The sequence below is a fragment of the Pagrus major genome, chromosome 14, assembly GCF_040436345.1.
Source record: "Pagrus major chromosome 14, Pma_NU_1.0".
Taxonomy (NCBI): Eukaryota; Metazoa; Chordata; class Actinopteri; order Spariformes; family Sparidae; genus Pagrus; species Pagrus major.
This window is the reverse complement of record NC_133228.1, coordinates 2,709,910-2,735,391: the sequence shown is the minus strand read 5'-3', so window position 1 is coordinate 2,735,391 and position 25,482 is coordinate 2,709,910. Positions and strand designations below refer to the sequence as shown.

Here is a 25,482-nt window from a genome sequence, read left to right as displayed (position 1 = left end):
TTTCACTGAAGGAGCACATAGATCAATAGACATAACTTAGTTATAGTTGGTTTACTGCTTTCTGATATAATCATAGGGGACTCCAAATCTTAACAAATGATATGAGTCAGACAAGCAGTAGCTTATCTCCTCCAAAAATGACAGGAAGCCATATCGTTGAGCCAAAAAGGGGAGGTAGATTTCCTTTCTCTCTATTGATAACTGTTATAGCTGTAACCATACAAAAGATGAAAGTCTGCTGGGTCTCATGTTGCAGCTTTAGAGGGCTTTCTAACCAGCCCCAAACAGAAAGTACACAGTCTGGATCAGTTTGCTCTAAAATCTCCTGTATGTAATGTTGTGTTAAGATCTGAGTGTGAAGGTCATAAATATGATTCATTTTCACACTCATTGAATCTTCAGTGAGCCTTTGTGTACCACTTACATGGAACCATTTGTATTTGTAATGCTTTTTCACACATTTATTCAGGTTTCTCTATTATTTTGCCCCTCATCTGTACATAAACTGTGACTGTTGTGATGATGTACAATAAACCCCAGGCTTTGATTTTTAAATGTGATTTTTTAACCTGAGCCTTGTTGTAAGCCTTGGGTTAGTACAAGTTTGAAATGAGGTTGTTAGCCCCAAGCTTTCTCGGGGTTCAGGTTAATCTTGAGCTAAGAAAATGCAGGTGTTAAAAGCCTGAGATATGAAATGAGTTTTATATTAGGACTTAGGGTGTAATGCTTGTGATTGGAGTTCGGCTTATGTTTAGGCCCTGATAAGGTTTGGTCAGTGTACAAACTGCAATGGCAGTATAGTAAAGCAAGTACTGTAAGTGTGTGCATGCACTAGCAGCAGCAGTTTGCAGTCAGTGCTCTTTGCGGCTGACAGAACATTATCCAAGGCCAACAATGAAAAATAGCACCACACACATACACACACACGCACAAAGGCAGACTACCAGACAGGAAATTGCAAAAAACGCCTTTCTGTTCTAATCAGCGTCTCTCTTGCACACACACACCCACAATATAACATGGAATTACCTATTGTTCGTCTACAAATTCACCTCAAGGCAAAGAGAGTCTAAAGTTAGTTTAGTCTCTGCTTTCTTCTTGCCTTTGTATTTAAGTTAGGAAGGTGCATGTCCTCTGGATTTCAACCAGTATTTAGCATTCAGTATTTAGCCCAATGCAAGGTTGCAGCGTGTGTGTGTGTGTGTGTGTGTGTGTGTGTGTGTGTGTGTGTGTGTGCGTCTGTCTGTGTCTCTGTCTGTCTGTCTGTCTGTCTGTCTGTGTGTATTCATGTGGTAAAGCAAGATAAGGCCCTAACAAAATGGAACAACCAGGCTCGCCGGCTTCCGGCTTTGCTTACATCCCCTGACTCCCAGCGCTCGTTAATCCGGCACATTCCGTATGGATGCTAATGATCCCAGCCAATGTCTGGATGCTGCTGCAGAGCACCCACAAGCCTGTGAGCCTCCTCTGCCCTCCTCCTCCCCCACACGGGGTCCCCTGCCTGCCTAGACTAGCAAATCTCCCTGTGTCTCTGAATGATGCTTTGAAGTGGCGGTGCCCTAGAAATGGGCTGATGATGAAAGAATTGCTTGAAGCAAAGCAGAGAGGAAATGATGAGAGAGAGGAAAATATGGATGTAATTGGGGAATTACTGCCGGACAAGGTTTGCCTTTCTTTACCTGATCAAATGATAACATCAGTTATGTTTGCATTGCACTATTATGCACATCTGAGGAAATTTCAATATTTTCAGTATCTGCATGCTATTTAAGTGGATTGGTAATTAGTAATTCGCATGTGCGTTTTGTGTGCATGTGCACACAATGCACTCGCGCTCTGGCTTGATCAGTTGGCTCTTGCCTGTCCACTGAATTTTGGAGCTTCAGGAGGAAGATGAAGGGAAGGTAATATGTGTTTAGTGCCACTGCAAAAGCCGAGAGAATGTTGTCTGTGAGAATCTCATGGAAAAGTGAAGGTCTTTTACTAAATGTACATTTTCTGTCACGTCTTTCACATGGATATTATACTAAATGCACTTACATCCATTGTTAATTGTTTGTCCTGATTGGCAGTAGTCACTGCCAGCTAGTATAATAACTAATTCAACCACTCATCGTGGATCATCAAAACACCTATTATATGTACCTAATACCGTTACACAATAGTAATACACTTTATTAACTTCTGTTGAACACCTCAATGGAGTGATTATTGATATACTGTTCTCCCAAAAAATGGACGATGACCACCACACTTTCCTGCAGCAACACCTGGTTTGAGGTAATTTGTGTTTAAAAGAAATAAAAAATAATAACACATCCATGTCACCTACCGAGCTCTGTAGATTTCAATGTGGTTCACTGCAATGAAAATTACATGTTAGGGCTCTCTTAACGTGCTAATCTTAGCAGCAGATGTAAGTGAACACACTGTTTCAACTGATCGAATCATTGAACTAGTAACTGCAGTATCCCCAGACCCTCTGAAAAAAATTGCACAATTTAGAGAGTTGTTGAGTGAGGAGTAAACTTTGAAAAACGGCTATGGCAATTCTAAATCATTTGTGCCTTCTTGTAAGTTCAACCTTTACCTCAAATTTTACAAATACAGTAAACAGGAGTCAATAAAGCCACTTCTCTGTTGCCCATAGGGAAAGGCCACATGCTCTCTTAAAACATTGCTCAATTTTGTGAGTTGTTGAGTTAGTAGAATTTTATAAACTTTGTGAAATGCTTTCTCTGACAAATTCTTAATTGTTTGGGCCTTCTTGTATATAGATTCTCAGTCATCCAGGTCATGGTAATTCCAAAAAAAAGGGCTGTGTAGGCAACTGGACTTGTTTCAGTTTCTTGAAGACATTTCATTTAGAGTTGTTCCGATTCCGATACCAGTATCGGAAATGCTCCGTCGTCCTCGGGCAACCCCCACCAGCTGTGAGTCCGCCACAGCAGCTCCGCCGAACAGCTGGAGTTACGAAACCGAGGAATTCCCGCGATAATTACATAATCACGCACGAGCGCAGTTATATGTATGTGTTATAAACACAACAACACGAAGTGTTCCCGACTGAAGGATTAGAAGAAGAGCGCGTATTTGTCTCTTATTTGAGGTTTTTGTACTTGTATCAACACGGAGTGTTTTATTTTGAAAATTGTTGACACACGTTGTTGTTTCGTGCCTGACTTCCTGTCTGCTCTGTGCTGAATTCGGCTGACTTGCTGCGTATCTGCTCCGCTTCTTCTGCTCTTAACACAGGTGCGCTGTGCTGCCATCTGCAGACAGAAGAATTGATCACCTGACACCTGCAGACAAGGAGCTAATTGTGGCTGCACTTTAATTTTTAAAAAAATAATTATTCCTAGATTTATTTAGTTAAGTTGCACTACTATTTTATACTGTTCTATTTAAAAATAAATGGCTTTCATTTGCTGTATTCATTCATGTTTTACAAAGGGTTTAACCTGAGCCAGGCCTTACCACAATGATAATCATATCACAGTCATGTAGGCGTAGTATGATATATATTTTTTATATATAACACACTGGTATCGGTATCGGTACTCGGTATCGGCCGATACCCACAGCATAAGTATCGGAATCGGTATCGGGAGGGAAAAAATGGTATCGGAACATCTCTAATTTCATTCCTCCAGAAGACTAACTGGAGGGGAGTTGCAGGCATTTAAACTTGGTGTGGGAGTGTCCTTACAGAGTCATCAAGGACTGTCTGTGTTTAACATATTTACATGCATAACTCCAGTTTACTACTAGGGTCCTTATCACTGTTGTTTTGACAATAACAAAGTGATTGATTAAAATCACTTGCTGAGATCTGGGATCACGTTGACATGCTTAAAACAGATCCAGTGGAGCAAGAATTGGCCTCAAACAGAAACCTCAGGATTAGTCATACTTATTTGAAAGAAAAAACAATGCAAACAGTAAACATTATTACCCAAACTAGCTATTGTAAACATCCCAGTTTACAAACCTACCTGCTTCAACCGAGACCTTCAGTATTGTTTGCTAATCAGCTTTAGTGTTCTTACAATCTAGCTATGGCATCGCAGTCTGTTTGGCAGCCCATATTTGGATGTTGGAGATTCCACCAGCACATGAAGACACCACACACTGCAGCCTGACCTCCAAATTCAATCTGGAGCTCCTCTGTCAGTCCTGTTTTTAATATTGATTTTATTTCCATTTCTGTGGTTTAGAGCTACAGTATTATCAGAGGTTTTGCTTTAATCCCATATGAGGGTGTGATCCTAACTCCATTATGTCAGATTTAGGTTGATCTCCCCTTATGTGCTATTATCAATCACACACTGACCTACATTCTCCGCACTCTACATCGCCCATCCCCATCATACCTCCTTAAACCAGTCTGTCTCAAAATGGCTCTTGATAATGCCTGTCCCAGCTCTCTGGGCTCACCCTGCACCTTTTCTGCCCTCAATCCAAACAGGAAACTGTTATCTTCTTTCCGTGATGTAGAGATTTGATTTTGTTTTTGTAGTACCAGAACTGTGTGTCAATTCAGTTATTGTTGTAATATGAACATCTGTCCCTCTCTTAGGCCAACCTTTGTTTTGTGGACATTGACAACCACTACATTGAGCTTCCTGAGGACTTTCCCCACCTTCCCAACAAGACTGAGTTCATCCAGGAGCTCAGCGAGGTGCTGCTTCGCTTTGGCATTTCTCCCAACACGGGGGCTCCACCACGGACCCGCTCCTGTCCAGGCAGCACTCCTGGCAGTACCCCCTCCACCCCTGGTAGGGAGCGTAAGACCGTTGCTCTCCGTCAGCTAGAGGACGACGGGCGTAACGGCAATCTGGCAGGAGAGGAGCTTGCTGTGCTGGAGCTACTACAGGAAAATGCCACCCTGGAGAGACTACAGGCGCTGACCAAGCGCACCGGGGTGACGGTGGCCCGCATGGAAACTCTAAGGGCCAAAGTCAAAGCTCAGAGTGCTGAGTGCCAAGGAGGCCTGACAGCAGCTGAAGAGGATGAGCTAAAGAATGCCAAGCTGAACATTCAGCTGAGGGAGGTGTTTGCCAGCCGCTTCACCACCATGTTTGCTGACTATGAAGCCTTTGTCATCCAGAGTGCCCCGGACTTGGAGTCCTGGCTCACGAACAGGGAGCAGATGCACAACTTCGACAAGGTGACTAAATCAAGAACAAACGGAGTACTTTCAAAACTAGGTTTTCTCTGTGTGTCCATCTTAAACAGTTACTTCACCTACAAATGAAAGCCCTGGAAAGTGGAAAGCTGGGAAGTTTCGTAGTTCACAAAACATTTCAGGAGCTTTACAGCAAAACAGCGTTGCAGCATTCTCCTAAACAACTGGAATAGATGGGGACTTGTTTTAAAACTTAAAAAACAACCAAACACAAAAAAAATAAAATGGCTCCATACAGTTAGTCCAGTGTAATCCAAGTCTCCAGAGATCCCAAATTTGAAAAAAAAAAAAACACTTGCAAAAACAAATAGAGTTTTGTTATGTGCTGTGCATTCAGAGCCGGTTAAGGATCGTAAATAGCAGTGTATGCATATTACATGCAGCACATTTCCATGGTAAGTTGTGAAAATATCATCTACCGCGCAGATTTGAAACTTGTTGTCAATGACAGAAATTTGTTTTTTTGGTTAGATCTCTGTCTACACTATACTTACACCAAACTGTTCATCCCAGCCACAGCAATGAGACAAGACTGTTTTATTGCAGACCAACTCAATGTTCGGTTTCTCATTTACATTATTTCTGTTTCTGTCAACAAACAACTGAAGAAGCAGGAAACAATGGTTGGATCGTCCTGTTAGTTACCGTTTCACCTACATTGTCTCTCTTAAATCACTATGTAATGATTGCAAAGTCATTTGAAAACATATGTGTTGCTATGTGATATTGACAGTTAAAATTAGTGTTTTGAGGCAACAGAAAGTTGACTTCTTAATTTTGCTGCCAGAACAACACTTAGTATCTGGCTGAATACAGTACTGGCTTAGTGTGGACATGATCTAATTGGTGGGCCAACTAAATGTTTTTTTCCCCTTTGCCATGTGTTAAATTTGTTAATGTACTGTTAATACAAACATCAATCTTCCCTTACATATACGCATATTACGTATCTGCTACACAGCAAAGGTTTTCCAGCAGTTCAGCGGAAATATGGATTTTTCTTCTCTGAAAGAAATTAGCAGTGAAGCAGCAGAAAATGTTGTGTTTGCATTAAAACGACACAAGTGATCAAAGTGATTGAATCAGGTGATTTTGTGTGCTGCCTATAATTAATCTAAACAGGCTGCAACTGGCTAACCTTGGAAAACTAACATTCCATATATTTCTGTATCTCTGTGATCATGCTTGCTCCAGGCATCGTTCCTGTCTGACCAGCCAGAGCCCTACCTGCCCTTCCTCTCCCATTTCATTGAGACGCAGATGTTTGCCACCTTCATCGACAACAAGATCATGTCCCAGTGGGAGGAGAAGGAGCCACTGCTCCGCGTCTTTGATGCACGCATCGACAAGGCCCGCCTCTACAACGTACAACGCGCGCCCAGCCTCCGATCTTCCATCTACCAGAGGTGCTCCATCCTCAAGGAGTCTGGTAAGCTCAGCATGGAGAAGTGTGAGTGCTAGAACGTGTTGGAGTGTGCTTGACTTCACAGAAAACGTTATTAAAATTGGAGCAGAAGTGGTTGGAGAGGCTTATCTACACCAGAGACGTAGTGTTTTTAATTGGCAGCAGGAAAGGAGCTCATGCTGCATACCAATCGTCCATTAGGAGAGGTCAAACAGGATGGCACTGTACAATGCAATTTAAAAACACACAAAAACCCTCTGCATTCATCTCTTGGCCTCCTTCTCCATTTCAACTTCTCCTCTTGTTTTTCATTTTATTGTCTGGAAGCAGCTCAGCTTTCCTCAGTGACCAGAAAACCCTACTCCTCATTTCTCTACATCCCGACACAGCAAACATTTCACCTCTCTCTCTGTCTCTCTCTGTCTCTCTCTCTCTCTCTCTCTCTCCCTCCTGCATTACCACAAGCACACACTCTGATGCCGTCTTACTGCAATAGTGTTTGGTCAGACCTTTTTTCTTATTTTCTCAATTAGTGCTGCTTGGCTTTCCTTTTATTAAGCCTTTAATTGGTGTTCAGTGTGCAGTGTGAGGCAGGAGGTGAGTGCACAGGACTGACTCAGACTGTTGGAGGCCAACAGGGAATCTGTGAGGCTGTGGTTTACTGTGGCATAAGTTTATGGATGTAACCACAGTTCTGTGAACCCTGGATGACTACTAGTGGCAGTGCTTATCACTCAATATCTTCCATCTCGCACACTAGGTCGAGTATACTGTATATATCAACAAATTTCTATGTGACCCTGACCAGGTATAAGTACCAGTGTCATCCGCAGAATCGTTCCCACTGAGTTTTCTCAGCTAACAAGATTCCAAGTGACCGAGATCTCTGGTAGTCATCCAGCGTTCATAGAGCCGTGGTTACATCTGTAACCTTTGTTCTATTTCAGCCTTCCTGATTACCAGAGGCAGTGCTTATCACTGGATGACTTATGACAACAGAGTTGTGAGGAATCCTGAGTATCTACCTCATAAGCAGAAGAGCTTGGCTGAAGAACCACACCAAAAAGACCACATCCACTCTGTAGTATCTGGAAAATTTGCTGGGCGATGCCCACGAGGTGTAGCTCAGATGTCCTCCAAGGGCACCCCTCTCAGGACCACCCATGATGTGGAGAAACTCCTGGTAGAGTGACACTTGACCCCAGATGGTTTAGCATGCCCCGTCGCGCTGTACACGTAAGCATCATGGCATCCACAATCCAATGGAACATGTGCTGTTTGAAGAGAGTGCAACCCTTCTTAGGCGGGACTCTGATCAAATCCAGGGGTGTGGCACAAAGGCAGGTTTTCCACAGGAGGCTCTAAAGAAAAAATAAAACTCAACTCAACCTATAGAGAAACACTGCCCGACGTTATGTTGCGATGGCCAATCAGATAAGGTGGCAGTCAGACTCGCAGCATGAATAACTGAAACTACAGTGAATAGTGTGTCATGTGTATTCACTCAGTTTGGCACTGTACACCAGTTTAAAACACATCCATGGATGCCAATTGACCTAACCTGGCAGAGGCATGACAGCAGATCAGAGGCAGGGTAGAATGGATCAGTAGTGGGCCCCAGTTTAAAACACACAGTAATGATCTGCCTCACATCTTGGTTGTTAACTGTTATTTTTAACCTGTCGATGAGGACAAACAATCACGAGTAGCATATGCTGGTAGTATAACAACATAGGAGCTTCTCCTTTCGGCAAACTGATCAGTGGGGTTTCCCAACACCTCACACACACAGACCACTGATGACACTCCCACACTGCTGCACAAGCATGTGGCATTTCGCCTCACCACTGGATTTTATCTGAATGTACCCTAGTGCCAGCGTAACAGACAAAGAGCTTTTCTGACCGCTGTATGCATGCAGTAGTTTGCACACGCCGCTGGATAGGCTGATTTAGGTGTGATTGTGCCAGCAACTTAGGAAGGAATGCTGTATTCATCCAGTGGTGACACCCAAGCCATCTGGGTCCTAGAGTCAGACTCCAGAGCTGCAGCCTCAATGTGAAACGCTGAGGCCTCTGATGGCGTGAGCTGGTTGCCTCGATGGCAGATTCAAAACCCCTAGGCTTCTAGGGGGCAGCTTGTCCCTGCGCAGACCCGAGAACTGCTATATGGTCTGGTTAGCTTGAACCATCTGCTCCAGGACCTGCAGAGCGGCTGAGCCAAAGAGCTCCCTTGGCTCCACTGGGACAGTACGGAGGGAGGAGACAAGGGTGACTGTGCGAGCCAAACCTGGTGGCAACTCTGAACCAGAGTGGACAACAGACGCCCAAATTCTCTTGACATGATGGCAAAGGCCTGCAATGAAGCTTCACTCAGGCTAATGAAGGACATGTTGACTGCAGTCTGCTGCAAGGGAGCTGAGAGGGCAAGCAAGAGGTGAAAGGAGGAGGTCATCTGTCACTCGACATTGGGGTCAAGTACATCTGGCATCTGGCCTCAGCGCCTTTTCAGGGGAAGTTATAAGGGAAGCAATGGTATGCTCAATAGCTGGCATGCAGTCGTAGTCAAATTTTGCTGCATCCTGCATGGTCGCCAGAGTCCAGGCATCAGACGTTGGGCAGGTGAGAGCCTAGGTGTCCTTTCAGTATGCATGGAGAAGAAAATCTAAAAGAGGAAAAGTTAAGTGAGTGGGAGCCGAAGTGCGCCTGGAAAAAAAGCACTAGCAGGCGCCTATTCTGACTGCTGTGAATCTAGCTGCAGGTGGCCCATTGCCATGCAAATGACAAGCCATGGAGCCATCCCTTGAGCCTTCTGTAGAACTATGAGTCGAGGCTCAAAGGCATGGGAGGGCCCCTGCTAACCATAGTCATTGAAGAGAGTAGCTGAAGCTGCTAACAACACAACAACTTCCGCTGGCACCAGCTCAAGCATGGGTAGAGTGGACAAGCCAGTCTTTCTCTACACAGCACCAGGGTGGATGGACAGGAGAAGAGATTTAATCTGTGCCATGTTAGCCATTCCACCTTTAGAAGACAGCTTGTCTTCTAAAGGTGCAAACTACCAATAACCTGTAAACAGACCTGTGCTTACAGATGCAGCCTTAAAGCTTCCCGTTCCTCCGTGTTACGCTCGACCTAGGGAGCCGAGCCTAACATAAATAACCGACACCCAACACAAGGCGAGTTACGTGACACAAACAATTTATTTACAACACGAGTAATAAGTGCAATTATGTACAGTGAAATAGGTGCTCTATATACAAGTGATGAAGCGTGGCTTCAGGGTGAGCTCAGGCCTAAAACAACAAACAAAACACAGATCTAAACTCCGGGGTCGAATCTATCTAAGCCCTATAAAAAAGAAAAGAAACAAAAAGACAATTGCTGAACCTAACTCCCTAACCTAATCAAAAACAGGAGAAAACTGAAGTAAAGAAAAAGGCAGCTCACCCCTACTGCTTCCCTAACCGCAAACACTCTTGCTCTGGTTTTACCCAGAGCACACGCACTCTCACAGACACTCTCGCACTTGGGCTCACAAACACACTCTAACTTTCAGCACTAATTTTCACAGTACGAAGTAACGCTCTCTAAGTTTGGTAGATGCCGGCACGATAGCGATCCACCTCTTCCTCTGGCATTGCCGGCTCTTATAGTCCCCGCTTCCTGGAGCAGCCAATCCCTCGCTGCCACAGCAGGGATACGGAACTAATGAGGTGCGGGAGCCACACGATCCTCTAGGGAGACAGGAACTCTCACTCTGTGTACAGAAAGCAAAAACACACACACGCACACGCACACACACACACACACACACACACACACACACACTAACGAATAACGGCGCGAGCCGTAACACTCCGTGACAGGGCCCTAACCGGTCCGTGATGGGTCCGTGCTCAGACCTGGAGGAGTCCATGACTGGAATGAGATTCCCCACGATGACATAGTGAAGGTGGGGCAGAATCGTAATGCCCCTAAGCGTTGTAGAAACCAGTTGCAATGGTTTATCTATCCACCATGAGGAGCAGTGATGATGGAAGCGGAAGCATTAATTCGTGCTACTAGCGTGAAATCAGCTGTTTTTACTGTATCATAGGCATACAGTATTTGACGTGTGTGAGAGACATATTTCACACATATTTAATGATTATTAGGGTACCATATCATGAGGTCATCAATATTATGCTTCAGCTTTTTGTTTTTCAACAGTACTACATGAACGTGAAAGTAGTATGGCTGGGGAATTAATGATTTAAAAGGAAGGAAAAACTGTGTGCAGCACTCTGAGCGACTGACTTTATCTGCAGTGGTACCGGGATATTATAGTGTAAGAGCTGTTTTCTTGTTTGTTATTGTAGTTATATAAATGTAATTTCTCATGCTGTTATTTTACTGTTAGACCATGTCGTCAGGTGCATGCAGAAATCCGAGAGCAAACTTTTTTTTGCCACAGTGAAAATTATATATTTTTTGTTAAATCATTAATTTCCCAGTGAAATTGCGTTCACTACTGTTGAAAAACAAAAAGCTCAAACATAATATTGATGACCTCATGATATGGTAGATAATCTTTAAACATGCTCGGCCCGTGATCATGCTCAGGTCAGGCTTGAACCCTGGGCCTCTGTGGCGAGGGTGAGGTCTCTCTACACTCTACCAACTGGGCTTATGGGGTGCCCCAGGAGGGGAAACATTTTAATTAGAAGAGAACGATATTCATTGACTGATTTTATGTGCATTAACAAGCTAAATAAACACATGGTCTTTGTTTTCATGACTGAATAAACAAATGGTCCATTTCAGATTAATATACGTATAGTATATTCTCGAATTATAACTATTGATGCATTAATGTGTTCATAACTTTAGAGCTGCAGCAGGTAAAGGTAATTTTAATAACTTTTTATACTGCTGGGTGGCTTAACCTATAATAATATAACCTAGGTACAACTTTAGATTATTAGTATAAAATATAAATAAACTAAGTAAAGTAACTAGTAGGCCTAATGCTAACTAAACTAACTAAAGCTTTAAAATAAATAAAGTGGAATAAAATATATAATAAAATATTTGTCTCTGAGATACAATGGAGTAGAATAATATGGTTTAGGTTTAAAGGGTATTAAGATATCAATATAGGGCAGATAACATACCAGGATGTGAGAGGAGGGGAGATCCTCTTCACCTGAGGTGTGGGGAGTTGTCAAGGTTAGAAAAGGTCAGGAATTCATATAAGGGACAATTCTCTTTGCCTAAGTTATTAACAGGAAGGTAGCTATGATGGCACTTATTATCCAGTAAAATATCAGAGGGTCACTGGCCTGGGGAAGACATGATTGACACAAACATCAGATGATCATTCCTTTGGGGAAGGTATGGGTTGACAACAATTGTCATGAAGTAAGTAACCACTGTTCTGTTGTGTTAAGGTCAAGAAAATCTGGAAGACCGCAGAGAACACTGGGTCTTCTCTCCATGCCGCATGTATTAAAGAGATCTGATTCATCATGCCGAGTTTGTAATTCTTCAGAGCATTAGCAACTCTCTACCTCAACAAGGATAATTTCCCTTACAGTAGCAGAGTAGGATGAGAGGACACCATACTCCATCTGTGATTTATTGTGTAAACAACCTGTTTTTGAAGTCCAGCCAGGTTTTTTCGTCTTGGCAAATGAGCAGCTGTTAGAGCTTATAATTCATATTTTTCTGTGTATTGACTTTCTATGATTCCATGGACTGCAGGAAAACTGAGAAGAAAAATACAAATAAAAAATGTTTTTTTCACACTTCCTGATCAAAGTGCTATCTAAATAGATTCTGTCCTCCCGACAGCTCAGGCCATTGAGCAGCGGCTAATGAAGATTGACCACACCGCCATCCACCCACACCTGCTGGACATGAAGATCGGTCAGGGCAAATACGAGCAGGGATTCTTCCCAAAACTGCAGGCTGATGTGCTCAACACGGGGCCCACCAACAACAAGTGAGTCAACCTCCGCACATGAAACCAGCATATGAAGTCAGCACTTAACACCAACACTTTATCAACTCGCTGGACTCATTTTTATACTGCTTCTCCATGTGCTTCATGTGTTAGGTAAAGAACCAAATTTTGCTTTCTGTATCAGTTTCAGTGTCCTTTCAGATTTACTCTTCACTATTTGACTATGTGTCTTTGACCTTATTTGGTATCCTGTTTTTTGTACTGACTTGTGTTTTTAATTCGTATGTGTTGTGCTGCATTTACACTTTCGCTTGGGATTAATTATGTATATATCAATCTGTCTGTCTGTTTGCAGAGGAAAAGAAGAACGTTTAAAAAATAAAATTAAGGAATAGTTTTAACCTTTAACAGAATACTCGACACAAATTTGTTAGTTTAAGCTTTTATTGGACAGCTGGCAGTAGAGAAATGACAGGAAATGAGGACCCTTCAACCCTAAGGCCATCAGGGCACCTCTGGTCTGAGTAATTTGTCAAAGACTTTGGACAAAGACTAGAACCCTCTCTGCCCTTCTTGATGCTAAGCTAGGCTAACCATGTCCCGACTCAAGCTCTGCACTTGACACAGACATGTGATTGATAACATTCTTCTGTTTACAGAGGAGGGATTCAGAGGAAGACAGTTTCTGTGAGGGCTGTACAATTAATCATATATCCAAATTGCAGAAGCTGCATTTGTTTTTTGATAAGGTAAAATGTGTAGATCTTGTTCTACAGATGTAAACAAACATGTCTGTTTGGTACAGACCCTAACAAATGTCACTTCATCATGATTTTTATATTTTTTTCAGTGAAAATAAAAATTGTGATGCAAAAATGATAATTCCCACTAATCATGAATCATATTGCAATTATAATATCTGTCAAAATAATTGCAATAATTTACAATAAAAGTTATCATGCACTCCTAGTTCCTGTGAATTACATTAAAACCTTTTAAAAAGTAGTGATAAAAGTTGTAATTTCACTTAAAATTAAAAGTTGTAATTTCACTTTTCAGGTGGTCTCATAGGAGTGCAACAGCTCAGCGAAGGAAAGACCGTCACAGACAACAAACGGAACATCTGAGCCTCGACAACGACCTGAAAGAGGTAGAAAAACCTCCTCACAGCCAACCTGTAACATTCTCCTTGAAATTCCCCCCCCCCCCCTTCTCTGTTCTCTAACATAATGTAGTGTACAAGCATGTCTTTATTTTTCTGTATGTCTCCTTACAGCATATTTCTGTTTGTTTTTGTTCTGTAATTTAATTCTTGTTGGTTTCTGTTTGAGCTTTTATTTGTTACTTTTTTATCCCTTTTTTAAGACTTCATCTGCTTGCTGCCTTCTGTTTTCTTTCCATCCTTCTCTTTTGTTCCTGTTCTCTCCTGTCTGCTTGCTCGTGTGTCCTGTGCCGGTCGGTCGGGGGTCGGGTCGTACCCTTCTTTCTCCTCCTCCTCAGCAGGTGGAGGGCTGTCTGGTCCTGCAGAACTCCATGGCGTTTTGGGAGTGGGACAATGCGTCCCCTCCACCTAACAAACCGCCTAAAAAATCTGCCTCTGCATCCTGCCTGGTATGTGAAGGAGCTGCTTCTGTTGTGGACTCCCTCTCACAGACCCCACCACCTCCACCTCCACCCCACACTTTACACTCCTACCCAAGGTTTCCCACTGTTCTTAAGGTCAAACTTTTTTACAGAGATTTTCTGTGCAATTCAATTATATTATTATATTTCCCCTCTCCTACACTTCTCAGTTGTGGAATTTAAATGGTAGTCTTCCATTCCTGCGCTAGATTCAGATTGTCTACCTTAACATGCAGGATTGACAAGAAAAATTCATGCATGTAATCCAGAGCAATTTGATCTCATTGATATCTCATTGATATTAACACACTTGCTATTAACATGGTAACCACAAGTGTTCCCAAATTAATTATGACTCGAATCTTAAGGGGACAGTTTACACCCAATTCTAAAATTTCATTGTTATAAATGCTGGTCTGACTGGGCCCTGAGAAGAAGCTTTATTCTAGAAGTTTATTGCAGGGAAGCCGACTGAGTCACAGTATGTGACAATGTGGAAAAGCTGTGATGCTTCAGTTATGACTTCAGTGGGAACCCTGCTCACCTCCCAACACACACATCCTTTCTTAAATGATGTCCTAGCTTTCACGTGTGTCCACTGTCACATCCATTCTTGTTAACTCACATGAATCCTTTGAAGTGTTGGATTTTCACAGCTCTTCACTTTTATAAATATCACAAGCTATAGTCATTATATCATTTCTACTCCAGAAAACAGTTGCTGAGGGGTGGCCGTTTCTGTTTGATCATGCAGCATATTTTGTCATATTTACAATGACCGCAGGGAAACAGACAGCAGTGAGACACAGCTGCTGTTTGAAATCAAATAAATGTATCTGTGCCATATTGAAGTGAATGTTTTTGATGCATCATGTTAACTTGCAGCAGAAGTGTGTGCTTCTTAGGTTTAATGTCTCAACCATTAGCTTGTGTGCATTACGAAATAAATAAGACACAACAGATACAGTTCAGTTCAGGCAGTTCAGGCCTGATCATAGTGCAGGTTCTCCAGAACTCACTAGTTTCTTCTGTTTGATCTTTAGAAGTACATGCAGGAGGCCCGCAGCCTGGGGAAGAACCTTCGACAGCCCAAACTGTCTGATCTGTCGCCTGCTGTCATCGCCCAGACCAACTGGAAGTTTGTGGAGGGACTGCTCAAGGAGTGTCGCATGAAGGTGAAATATCACAGCATTTCTCTGCACTAAGAAAAGGACCTGATTCATTAGTACAGTCATTCACCGACATCATGACTTCCTCAGTGTGATAACCTCTGTGGTTTTCACAAACTTAAAGATCATCTCTCAGGAACAGGCACGCATGGAATATTGGCCACAGAATTCCAATGACAACTCTGCAGATTTTCCACAAATTTAAATGAATAAAGAGACTGCTAAGATACTGCTTGTAAAACTCAAGCAAACATTTACACATCTCCACCCCCTTGTGCATGAGTGTGACAGTTGTGTGTTGTTTTCAGTCAGCGTTCAGATCAAGTTAGTGGTGCAATCTGACAGTATGTCAAAAATTTGATTTACTACTGAGGAACCATTTGGCAACACAGATAACTAACTGCAAGTGATCAGTTGACTGAATTGGGCAATGACTATTAAGCGGATGGAGGAGTGTTGCTCTGTAGTGTGTCAGCACTACCTGTGGAGGCAGACAGTGCTCAGAGACACTCACAGACCCAATGACATCTGACCTTAAGGAGGAAGGGTGTCAAGAAAGACAAGGAATAGACCTGAGAAGACATGCCTTGTTCCATCAAGCACAGACTTTCCATTCTTATCCTTATGTCTTAAACCTATCAAGAGTCATAAATACACCGCATTCCTCACTAAGTTAGTTCCCCTCTCTTTTTCCTCCTTCTGTTTAGCCTAAGTGTCAGAAATGGTCAGAACTATCAACTTGAATGTGCAAATATATATACCTTGTGTTTCACAACATGTGATCATTTTGATATTATGAAACTCTAACTCTGCTTCAAAATCTGCAAATGTACAGGATTCCACTCTGGTATCTAATGAGTTTCGGTAATAACCTTTAACACAATGATATAAGGAAATACCAGTACCACATTAGTGTATTTGGTGTTAACCAGTATGATTTTCTTATGATTTGACTTATATTATCATTTATTATTTTAGATGTGCTTCACTGTTATATAATCCTGTGCTACAGATAAGAAAATGTTGATTTGTTGTCACTTGACTGTTTCCAATTTGCAAGTGTGTATAATTCAGATATTATTTAGAAAATCAAATTATTCCCCTTTAAGAAGAGGCCAGTTCTCTTTCCACACATTGGAATTCATTAGTAATTAGTAAAAGAGCGCCATGGGTCCTCTTTCGTCCAAAACACGCCGCTAAACTATAAAACTTTACAACACATTCTCTTACAGCTCCCTTCTCTCTTGTCCCTCTTCGGCCTGACTCTTGACTTTTGCTCATCACCTTTTTTGGGCTCTCGTAGTGAAGTCCCTTGCTGGGACATGAGACCAGCTGCTTCACTGAACCTGCTGTACAACAGTTATCATCTGGCTGCACCGTGGCTCCCCAGGATCACCGAGTCTGCTTGCCATTTTCTGCGCTTTCCAGGAAGTTCACTTCATCATCAGCTCATCCATCACCTTCCTGCGTTCTGTTTTTTTTTTTTTAAAGGAACACTTAAACGTCACAGTATAATACCAAGTCACTTAAACTTCAGGGATATCAATCAGTCCATTTAGGAAGCACAAGTGATTGTGAATCAATTTCACCTACTTTGGTGCAAATGAAAGTGGCAACAGGTGCAGTGGAGAGGCAGAAGCAAGACAACCCCAAAAAATTTAATGTTGTTGCATGTGGTGGCCACAGACAGTTGCTCTCTCCTTATCCTTCCTGGCTAATTATTCTCTAGTTTTTGGTTCTGATTGTGTCTTTGTCACTACTGGTAGCATGAGGTGGTACCTGCAGCCCAATCAGGTAGTCCAGCTCCTCCAGGATGGCACATTCATACGTGCGGTCGCAAGAAGGTTTGCTGTGTCTCCCAGCACAGTCTCAAGAGCATGGAGGAGATACCAGGAGACTGGCTGTTACACGAGGAGAACTGGACAGGACCGTAGAAGGGCATCATCCCAGCAGCAGGACTGGTATTTGCTCCTTTGTGCGAGGAGGAACCTGAGGAGCACTGCCACAGCCCTAAAAAGCAGGCTACTGGTGTGCATGTTTCTGACCAGACTGTCATAAGCAGACTCCATGAGGGTGGAATGAGGACCTGACATCCTCTAGTGGGACCTGTGCTCACAGCCCAGCACTGTGCAGCTCGATCGGCACTGGCAAGAGAACACCAGAATTGGCATGTCTGTCACTGATGCCCCGTTCTCTTCACAGATGAGAGCAGGTTCACACTGAGCTCATATGACAGGCATGAAAAAGTCTGGAGACACCGTGGTGAACGTTATGCTGCCTGTAACATCATCCAGCATGACCATCGCACCATGTCATACCCTACGGTATCCTGACTGTTGTTAGGTACTGGGCTGAAATCCTCAGAGTGATTGTCAGACCTTACGCTGGTGCAGTGGGCCCTGCAGGACAATGCCAGCCCTTCTGTGGACAGAGTGTGTAGGCAGTTCCTGGAGGACAAAGGCATTGATCCATTGACTGGCCCTCTCGTTCCCCTGACCTAAATCCGATTGAGCACCCATAGGATGTTATGTATTGGTGCATCCGACGCCACCATGTACGGCCACAGACTGTCCAGGAGCTCACTAATACCATTATCCAGGTCTGAGAGGAGATCCCCCTGGACACCATCCGCTGCCTCATCAGGAGCATGCCCAGACATTGTCAAGAGTGTATACAGGCACACGGGGGCCATGCACACTACTGAGGGTGCATTCACACCAACAGCAGTTGGTGCGCACTAAACAGTCCATTCGAACCAAAAGCTCTTAGTTCGATTTGTTTTTGTCGGTGTGAAAGCATCAATCGCACTCGGGTGCGCACTAAATCAAGCACCAAATGCCAACCTTTGGTGCGGTCCCTCTGGTGAGAATGCGAACCTGGACCAACTCAGGTATAAACGAAATGTATAAACAGCATAACAGATTCTACAGCCTAGAAATCTAGACCCTAGCGGTCTGGCTTGTCAGGCTATAGCCTACCTTGTGGGTCTTTGGAAAGGTGCTTGTCTCATCATCACCATGACAGCACTTGTGAAAATAGCGCGTCTCCTCTCCCTGAAATGACGCGCTATAGGCTACGTCTTCTGCGAATCCAGTACATCCGCAGATTGTTCTCCAGCCGCAGCCACGACTCATTCTGAAATTGGATATTTTGCCAGAAATGGCTGATATTGACAATATGAAAAGCAAGGACCAGCGCAAGTAACAGTGTACGAACTTGTTGCTCCATTGTGAAAGTCCAAATTGGCGCTTATTTCTACCGGAAGATGACGAAACGTCATTCAGACCAATTTTGGTCCGTTTGCATGTGTGAACGCGGACCACACCGCAGTCTGTATGCTACAATGTAACAATTTTACTGCCTGGTGCGGACCAAATAATCGAACTAGCGGTGTGAAAGCGCCCTGAGTCACATTATGAGTTGCCGTGTTAAAATTCACGCAAGTTGGATCAGCCTGTGATTTAAATTTTTTTACTTTCATTTTTGGTGTGATTTTGAATCCAGCCCTCAGTGGGTTGATGATTTTGGTTTCCACTGACCGTTGTTACATCATTTTGTTCTCAACAAATTATACAGTGTACATCAGTAAAGAGTTTCAACTTGAATAATTTGTTCATCAAGATCTGATGTGTGATTAAAGTGTTCCCTTAATTTTTTTGAGCAGTAGTTCAATACATATCTTGAATTAAGCCATTATATTCAGGTTTTCCTTTATTACATAGATGGAGGTCAATGTAATTGGCATACAACTTTCAGACATAAGACTGATACGAGTTCATGGTTTCATATATTTTTATCATTGTGCAGAACTGTCGGTGAGGTCCATTTTCTGTTGATTATAATCTGAGTCTTATTTAATTTAACTGTAACCCGTAGACCAGTTTAGGTGAGGTGGAGTTGCCGAGGCTGGGCACACTCAGCTTGTGTTCACAGCTGCAGCACCAAAACACAGCGGCTAAAAGTAATAGAAACTGTCAAATTTGTTTGTGCAAATAAATGTTTAAACACATCTTGAATGTGTATGGTTAACTATCTACAAACAAGGAAATACAAATTTGGCTACCTGAGTCACAGTGTATCTTTCACATCTGTCTCTACCCCTCCACTCAAAGGGTATTCTCTGCTAATTCTTGCCAGTTTCTCATCAAGGTGGATGGGCGTTGCGTCCTCTTTCCCCCACCTTGGCTGTACGCTTTTGGTGTCCACTTTTACAGTCGGGACATTCCATGCTAACTCACCCAAAATCCAGAACTTTTCCCAGTTCACATCATGGATTTTCTCGAAGAAATGAATGTTGAAACTTCTAATAAATTCATGGGACCTTGCAAAATCCTATAGGTGTACTCCAAATGCTTTTTAAGTTATGATTTTTTTAAGTCTGGCCCTCAGAGCTAAATTTCAGCATTTTTGTGATTATCTGTGTATTCTAAACCTCACCAATTGCTGATTTTCCCCTGGATTGGTTTGAAAATTGTCCTGGAGATCCAAGAGACCCTAAGGAAACTTGGCAACTTTCATTCATTTAAATAGTTGCTGCTGAATGGTTACAGTAATCAAATTAGTAACATGAAGTCAACCAAATTTTGGTTCTGTGTAGTATTTATGTAGTTCTATCACATCTAGAAATTATTTGGTCCGGAATAAAAATTTGAATGATTTTGTTAAATATAGCTTTCGGAGATGAAAAACCCACTTATTGGGTAATTTTGACTGTAAACTTTCCTAGGATTATTTTAATTTCCTTGAAACTTAAGTATGTGAAAGTGTTGATTCATTGTATAAATATAAAAAAATCAAAGATATATATATATATCTGGAGGATGAAGTGTTTCTTTTTGGGTTGAGAGATGAACTGAGATATGAAGAGTGTTGATTATTAATTATAGTGTAACTATTCAGAAAAGTCACTGGCACTATCAGACACAGCCCATTCCCACATGAAGCATCCTCTTTCTCTCGTGAAAAAGAAAAAACTCTCTCATGAAGCAAACAATAAAACTTAAAGGGGAATTCCAGCATTTTTATACCTGGGCATAAACCTTTTGGTTTGTAAATAATTCATACTTACCATAAGTTTTGAATTGGCCCAGTAGATCGCCTCAGCTGGCAGCCGTTACACAGCTGCAATGTAATCCTTTGGGGCAACTCCGACTGTCAAAGTTTTGGCAATCTAGCTGAGGCAACAACTGTAAAGACTCACTTCTCGTAAGATTTCATAGCGAAACTTCTCCTTGAATAAGACTTGTATTTCTGGTTACAAAATTATTCTTATTATTTCACATAGTCATCATTTCTGTAATTTCAGACACTTAGAATAACAACCTCAGCCTGTCAGTAACAAAACCAGGTACTTTCAGTGGATGTACCTTTGATGGTTGGAGTTGCCCCAAGGGATTAAGTTGTAACAATGCTGAGGTGATCTACTGGACTGATTACAAACCTTTTGGTAAGTATGAATCATTTACACACCAAAACGTATAAATATAGGGCCCAGGTTTAAAAATACAGATATTCCTCTTAAGGGAAATTCTGGTCATGATTTTGAGAAATATTGTGAGAAGTTTGATTCTTATAAAAATTAAACTTTTGTCGAAGTTGTTTGTAATTTACACTGAATTTTAAAATACAACTTTTTTACTTTTTTATGAATTGTGAATTGTTTGGTTTCATTATTTATCCCCTCAAACCATGCATATAGCTATCATAATGTTGTGTGTATGTTCAGACTAAGCGTATGCTGGTTGAGAAGATGGGTTGGGAGGCGGTGGAGCTGGGCCACGGTGAGGCCAACATCACCGGACTGGAGGAGAACACTCTGATCGCCAGCCTATGTGACCTGCTTGAGAGGATCTGGAGCCACGGGCTGCAAGTCAAACAAGTCAGTGCATGTCATACACACATACACACACACACATACAAACACAGAGTCAGAGGGACATTTAAACATACAGGGAAACATAAATGAAGCTTCATACTGTCACAAACCAGTGCACGTGCATCAGATTTATTATAAAGTCAATTTGCTGGAATACACCCACTTGTGCTGTCAGTAAAAACACTCGGTGGTTAATCAGATGTTTATGACCTTATTGGATATTGAGGCTAAGAGGTTATATCCTGATAAATCCTCTTTATGTGTGTGTATAATCTCTCCCTTCATCAATGAGCTGCCTTTACGGGTGTGATTCTGGTTCTCTTAAACACTCTTCTCTGACCTCTCAGGGGAAGTCGGCCCTATGGTCCCACCTGCTACACTACCAGGCACGAGAAGAGAGGCTGCTGGAGCAGCAGCAGGCAGAGTCACCAGGTAACACAGACACACACACACAGTATATTTTCCAACATTTAACTATATTCACTATAATCTTTTTGTTCATTGTTTGAGTGGCAAACTCAATTTAAATATTTAAATCTTTCCAATCTTTGATACATTGTGATATTTGTTTAACTTTTCAGTCCCATTCATAACATTTGACTCATTCTCACTTCAACCTCTCTTCATACTCCATTACATTACATTACATTTACATTTAGGGCGTTTAGCAGACACTTTTGTCCAAAGCGACTTACAATAAGTACATTTGTCACAAGAAAGAAACCACAACATATCACCGTCGATAAAGTAGAAAAGAAAAGATAGAAAACAATTTTCAAGCCCTCATCTGAGCAAAGTAGCTGCTATTTATCAAGGATACCATAAGTACAAAAATGCTATGATGTAAGTGCTAAGGGTAAGAACATACAAGTGCATATGCATTTTTTTTTTTTTTTTTTGGGCGGGGGGTTGGGGAGGGAGTCATGCTATGCGGGGTCGAGGTGAAGTCTGAACAAGTGAGTCTTGAGTCTTTTCCGGAAGATGGCGAGTGATTCTGCTGTCCTGGCATTGGTCGGGAGTTCGTTCCACCACTGGGGCGCCAGGACAGAGAAGAGTCGCGACTTCGCTGAGCCGGTTTTGTTTGTTCTTAGCGATGGCGGTACCAGCCGGCCAGCTGATGTAGAGGGAAGCGCTTGCGCTGGGGCGTGTGGTCTGACCAGTGTTTGGAGGTAGATGGGTGCAGTTCCGTTGATGGCCTTGAAGGCCAGCACCATGGTCTTGAATCTGATGCAGGCCGCAACAGGAAGCCATTGGAGGTCACGGAGGAGGGGGGTCACATGGGAGAATTTGGGTAGATTGAAAACAAGGCGCACTGCAGCGTTCTGGATACGTTGCAACGGTTTAGTCGCAGAGGCTGGGAGTCCAGCCAAGAGTGAGTTGCAGTAGTCCAGACGGGAAATGACCAGCGATTGGACCAGGAGTTGCGTTGCGTCCTTTGTGAGGAAAGACCGGATCCTGCGGATGTTGTAGAGGGCAAATCTGCAGGATTGGGCCACCACGGTGATGTTAGGGGTGCAGGATAGTCCGTCGTCAAGGATTACGCCCAGGTTCCTTGCAGTCGATGAAGGCGATACCGTGACGTCCTCGACAGTGACTGACAGGTCCATGTGAGGGAAGTCTTTCCCCGGGATGAGAAGGAGTTCAGTTTTACTAAGGTTGAGCTTGAGATGATGCGCCGTCGTCCAGGCGGAGATGTCTGCCAGACATTCCGAGATGCGCGTGGCAACATGGGTATTGGAGGATGGGAGAAAGGAGATGAACAGTTGGGTGTCGTCAGCATAACAGTGGTAAAAGTATGGTAAAACGGTGGTAAATCCATGTGATGTGATTGCAGAGCCTAGTGATCTAGTGTATAGTGAAAACAGAAGCGGTCCTAGTACTGAGCCTTGAGGGACACCAGTTTCCAGGGAGCAGGGTTTGGACAAGGAGGCATTCAACATGACCTGAAAGGTGCGATTTGTCAGGTATGATGTGAACCAGGTTAGAGCAGAGTCAGCGATGCCAAGTTCAGCCAAAGTGGAGAGGAGGATTTAGTGGTTGACTGTGTCAAACGCAGAGGATAAGTCGAGGAGGTTGAGGACTGACGAGTGGGACGAGGCTCTGGCGGCACAGAGTGACTCAGTCACTGTGAGGAGGGCCGTCTTAGTGGAGTGAGCAGTCCTGAAGCCTGACTGATTAGGGCCAAGGAGGTCATTTTGTGAAAGGTAGGAGGACAGTTGGCTGTAGACGGCATGTTCCAGGGTTTTAGAGAGGAACGAGAGAAGAGATACAGGTCTGTAGTTTCGGATGTCAGCCGAGTCTAGGGTGGGTTTCTTTAGGAGTGGCTTTACTGTAGCTGTCTTGAAAGGAGCTGGAATATGGCCTGAAGTGAGGGAGGAGTTGATCAGAGTGGTGAAGAAAGGCAAGATGTCGTATGAGATGTTTTGGAGAAGAGAGGAGGGAATTGGGTCAAGGAAACAGGTGGTGGCACGGTTAGACGTCACTAGTGTGTGAACATCTTCAGAGGAGAGAGGGCTGAAGTAGGTAAGGCTGTCATAGGTGGGGGTTGGGGGAGGTGCTTTCTGGGAGGGCATAGGAGTAAATGAGGAGCTGATGTCTTTTACTTTCTTGGTAAAGTAAGTTGCAAAGTCATCAGCAGTGAGGGAGGACAGAGGGGGAGGGGTAGGAGGGTTGAGGAGCGAAGAGAATATGGAGAATAGTTTCCTGGGGTTGAAGGCAGAGGAGTTGATCTTTGACAGGTAGAAGGCAGATTTGGCTGCTGAAACAGTTGATGTGAAGTCAGAGAGGAGGTGGTGGTAGTGAGCAAGGTCATCAGGATGATGAGATTTTTTCCATTTTTTCTCTGCTGCTCGTAACACCGATCTATTGGTTCGCAGCTATTCAGACAGCCAGGGAAGGGGGGGAGATGATCGTGCTGGTCGGGAGATGAGGGGACAGAGAGCGTTTAAAGAGGAGGAGAGGGAGGATGACAGAGTGGAGGAGGCTTCCTCGGTGGACAGTAGAGAGAACTGATCCGAGGATGGTAGTGAGGAGAGAACAGTTGATGAGAGAGTGAAGGGAGAGAGGGATTTCAGGTTGCGGCGGGTGGTGACCGTGCGAGGTCTAGGGGTGAGGAAAGCGGTGGACTTCAAGGGGAGAGAGAAAGCGACAAAGTGGTGGTCGGACACAGTGAGCGGGGTAACAGAGAGTGCCGAGGTACTACAGGACCTTGTGAAGACAAGGTCAAGTTGGTTCCCGCCCCGGTGGGTGGGTGGAGAGGGGGAGAGTGTGAGGTCAAATGTGGAAAAGAAGCTGATGAATTCAGATGAGCGCAGCTTCTCGGTGGGGGATGTTGAAGTCACCCAAGACGACAAGCGGTGTGCCATTGTCAGGGGAGCAGCTTAGGAGGACGTCCATCTCATCATAGAAGTCGCAGAGAGGACCGGGAGGGCGATAGATCACCACAATATTGAGCTTGAAAGGAAGGGTGACAGAGACAGAGACATTAGGCTCCAAGTAGCCTATAGTATATTTTGAATCCGTCATTCTCACCCCACTATAAGGACGCTTCATACTCATAAATTAAATAACAATTCAGTTTAGCGTCAGCTTTTTCAACAAACCTCAAAATATTCCACAGTTTTCATATATTCTTGCCAATGTCCATTTAGCGTAGCTTTCTATCCTGCATCATCTAACACCCATTTCTGACTGCAACAAAGCCATCATATGCTGTATTTCTTCTTAACAGTGTCACATGTTCCTGAGAGGAGGAAGTCTGATTGTTCCATAGCGATGCCGTCTCTTCGTGTGTCTCTCATACAGGATATGAGGTGTGTGTTGCTGTCTTCTAATGATGGAAGATGTCTCATTGGTGTCTCAAATTCACAACTTGTCATGTCAGTCTTGTGTCTGTAGCCCAAACTCATCAGAATTTGCCCTAGAACCCAGATAGATTTTTTTCTACCAGGGGAGTCATTGAATATTAGAGTGATGAGGTTGGATGTTTATGCCTATGTGCTTGTTTTATGAGCTCTCTACTGTCTCTCCATTGTATGTGTACTCAGGCATATCCAGAGTATGTCAGAGATAAAGACAGATGTGGGACGAGCAAGAGCCTGGATCCGTCTGTCCCTGGAGAAGAAGGTGCTCTCTCAGCACCTCAAACAGCTGCTGTCCCGGCAAGCCTTAACCAAGTGAGCACATAGAAAACTCACACACAAATACACTCACACACTGATAGGTGAGATTGATTCCCATGTTCATCTCAGATGCAGCTGTACTAATGTTATTGCAT

The 25,482-nt window shown here is 43.3% G+C and overlaps 1 protein-coding gene and 1 pseudogene across 4 annotated transcripts in view; one reads left to right on the top strand and one right to left on the bottom strand.

Moving 5' to 3' along the window:
• dennd5b (DENN/MADD domain containing 5B) overlaps positions 1-25,482 on the top strand; it is a 98,109-nt gene that overhangs the window by 59,339 nt on the left and 13,288 nt on the right. For 3 of the 4 annotated variants that reach the window (XM_073480902.1, XM_073480901.1, XM_073480903.1), the window contains 9 exons: positions 4,580-5,170; positions 6,383-6,617; positions 12,428-12,578; positions 13,599-13,689; positions 15,206-15,337; positions 21,057-21,209; positions 21,554-21,638; positions 24,937-25,018; positions 25,253-25,381. In XM_073480902.1, coding sequence (XP_073337003.1) covers positions 4,580-5,170; positions 6,383-6,617; positions 12,428-12,578; positions 13,599-13,689; positions 15,206-15,337; positions 21,057-21,209; positions 21,554-21,638; positions 24,937-25,018; positions 25,253-25,381 — 1,649 coding nt within the window. Of the gene's footprint in view, positions 1-4,579; positions 5,171-6,382; positions 6,618-12,427; positions 12,579-13,598; positions 13,690-14,039; positions 14,151-15,205; positions 15,338-21,056; positions 21,210-21,553; positions 21,639-24,936; positions 25,019-25,252; positions 25,382-25,482 lie in introns of all 4 variants that reach the window. The other variant, XM_073480905.1, reaches the window with a different exon arrangement.
• On the bottom strand, positions 22,133-24,731 carry LOC141008657 (uncharacterized; annotated as a pseudogene).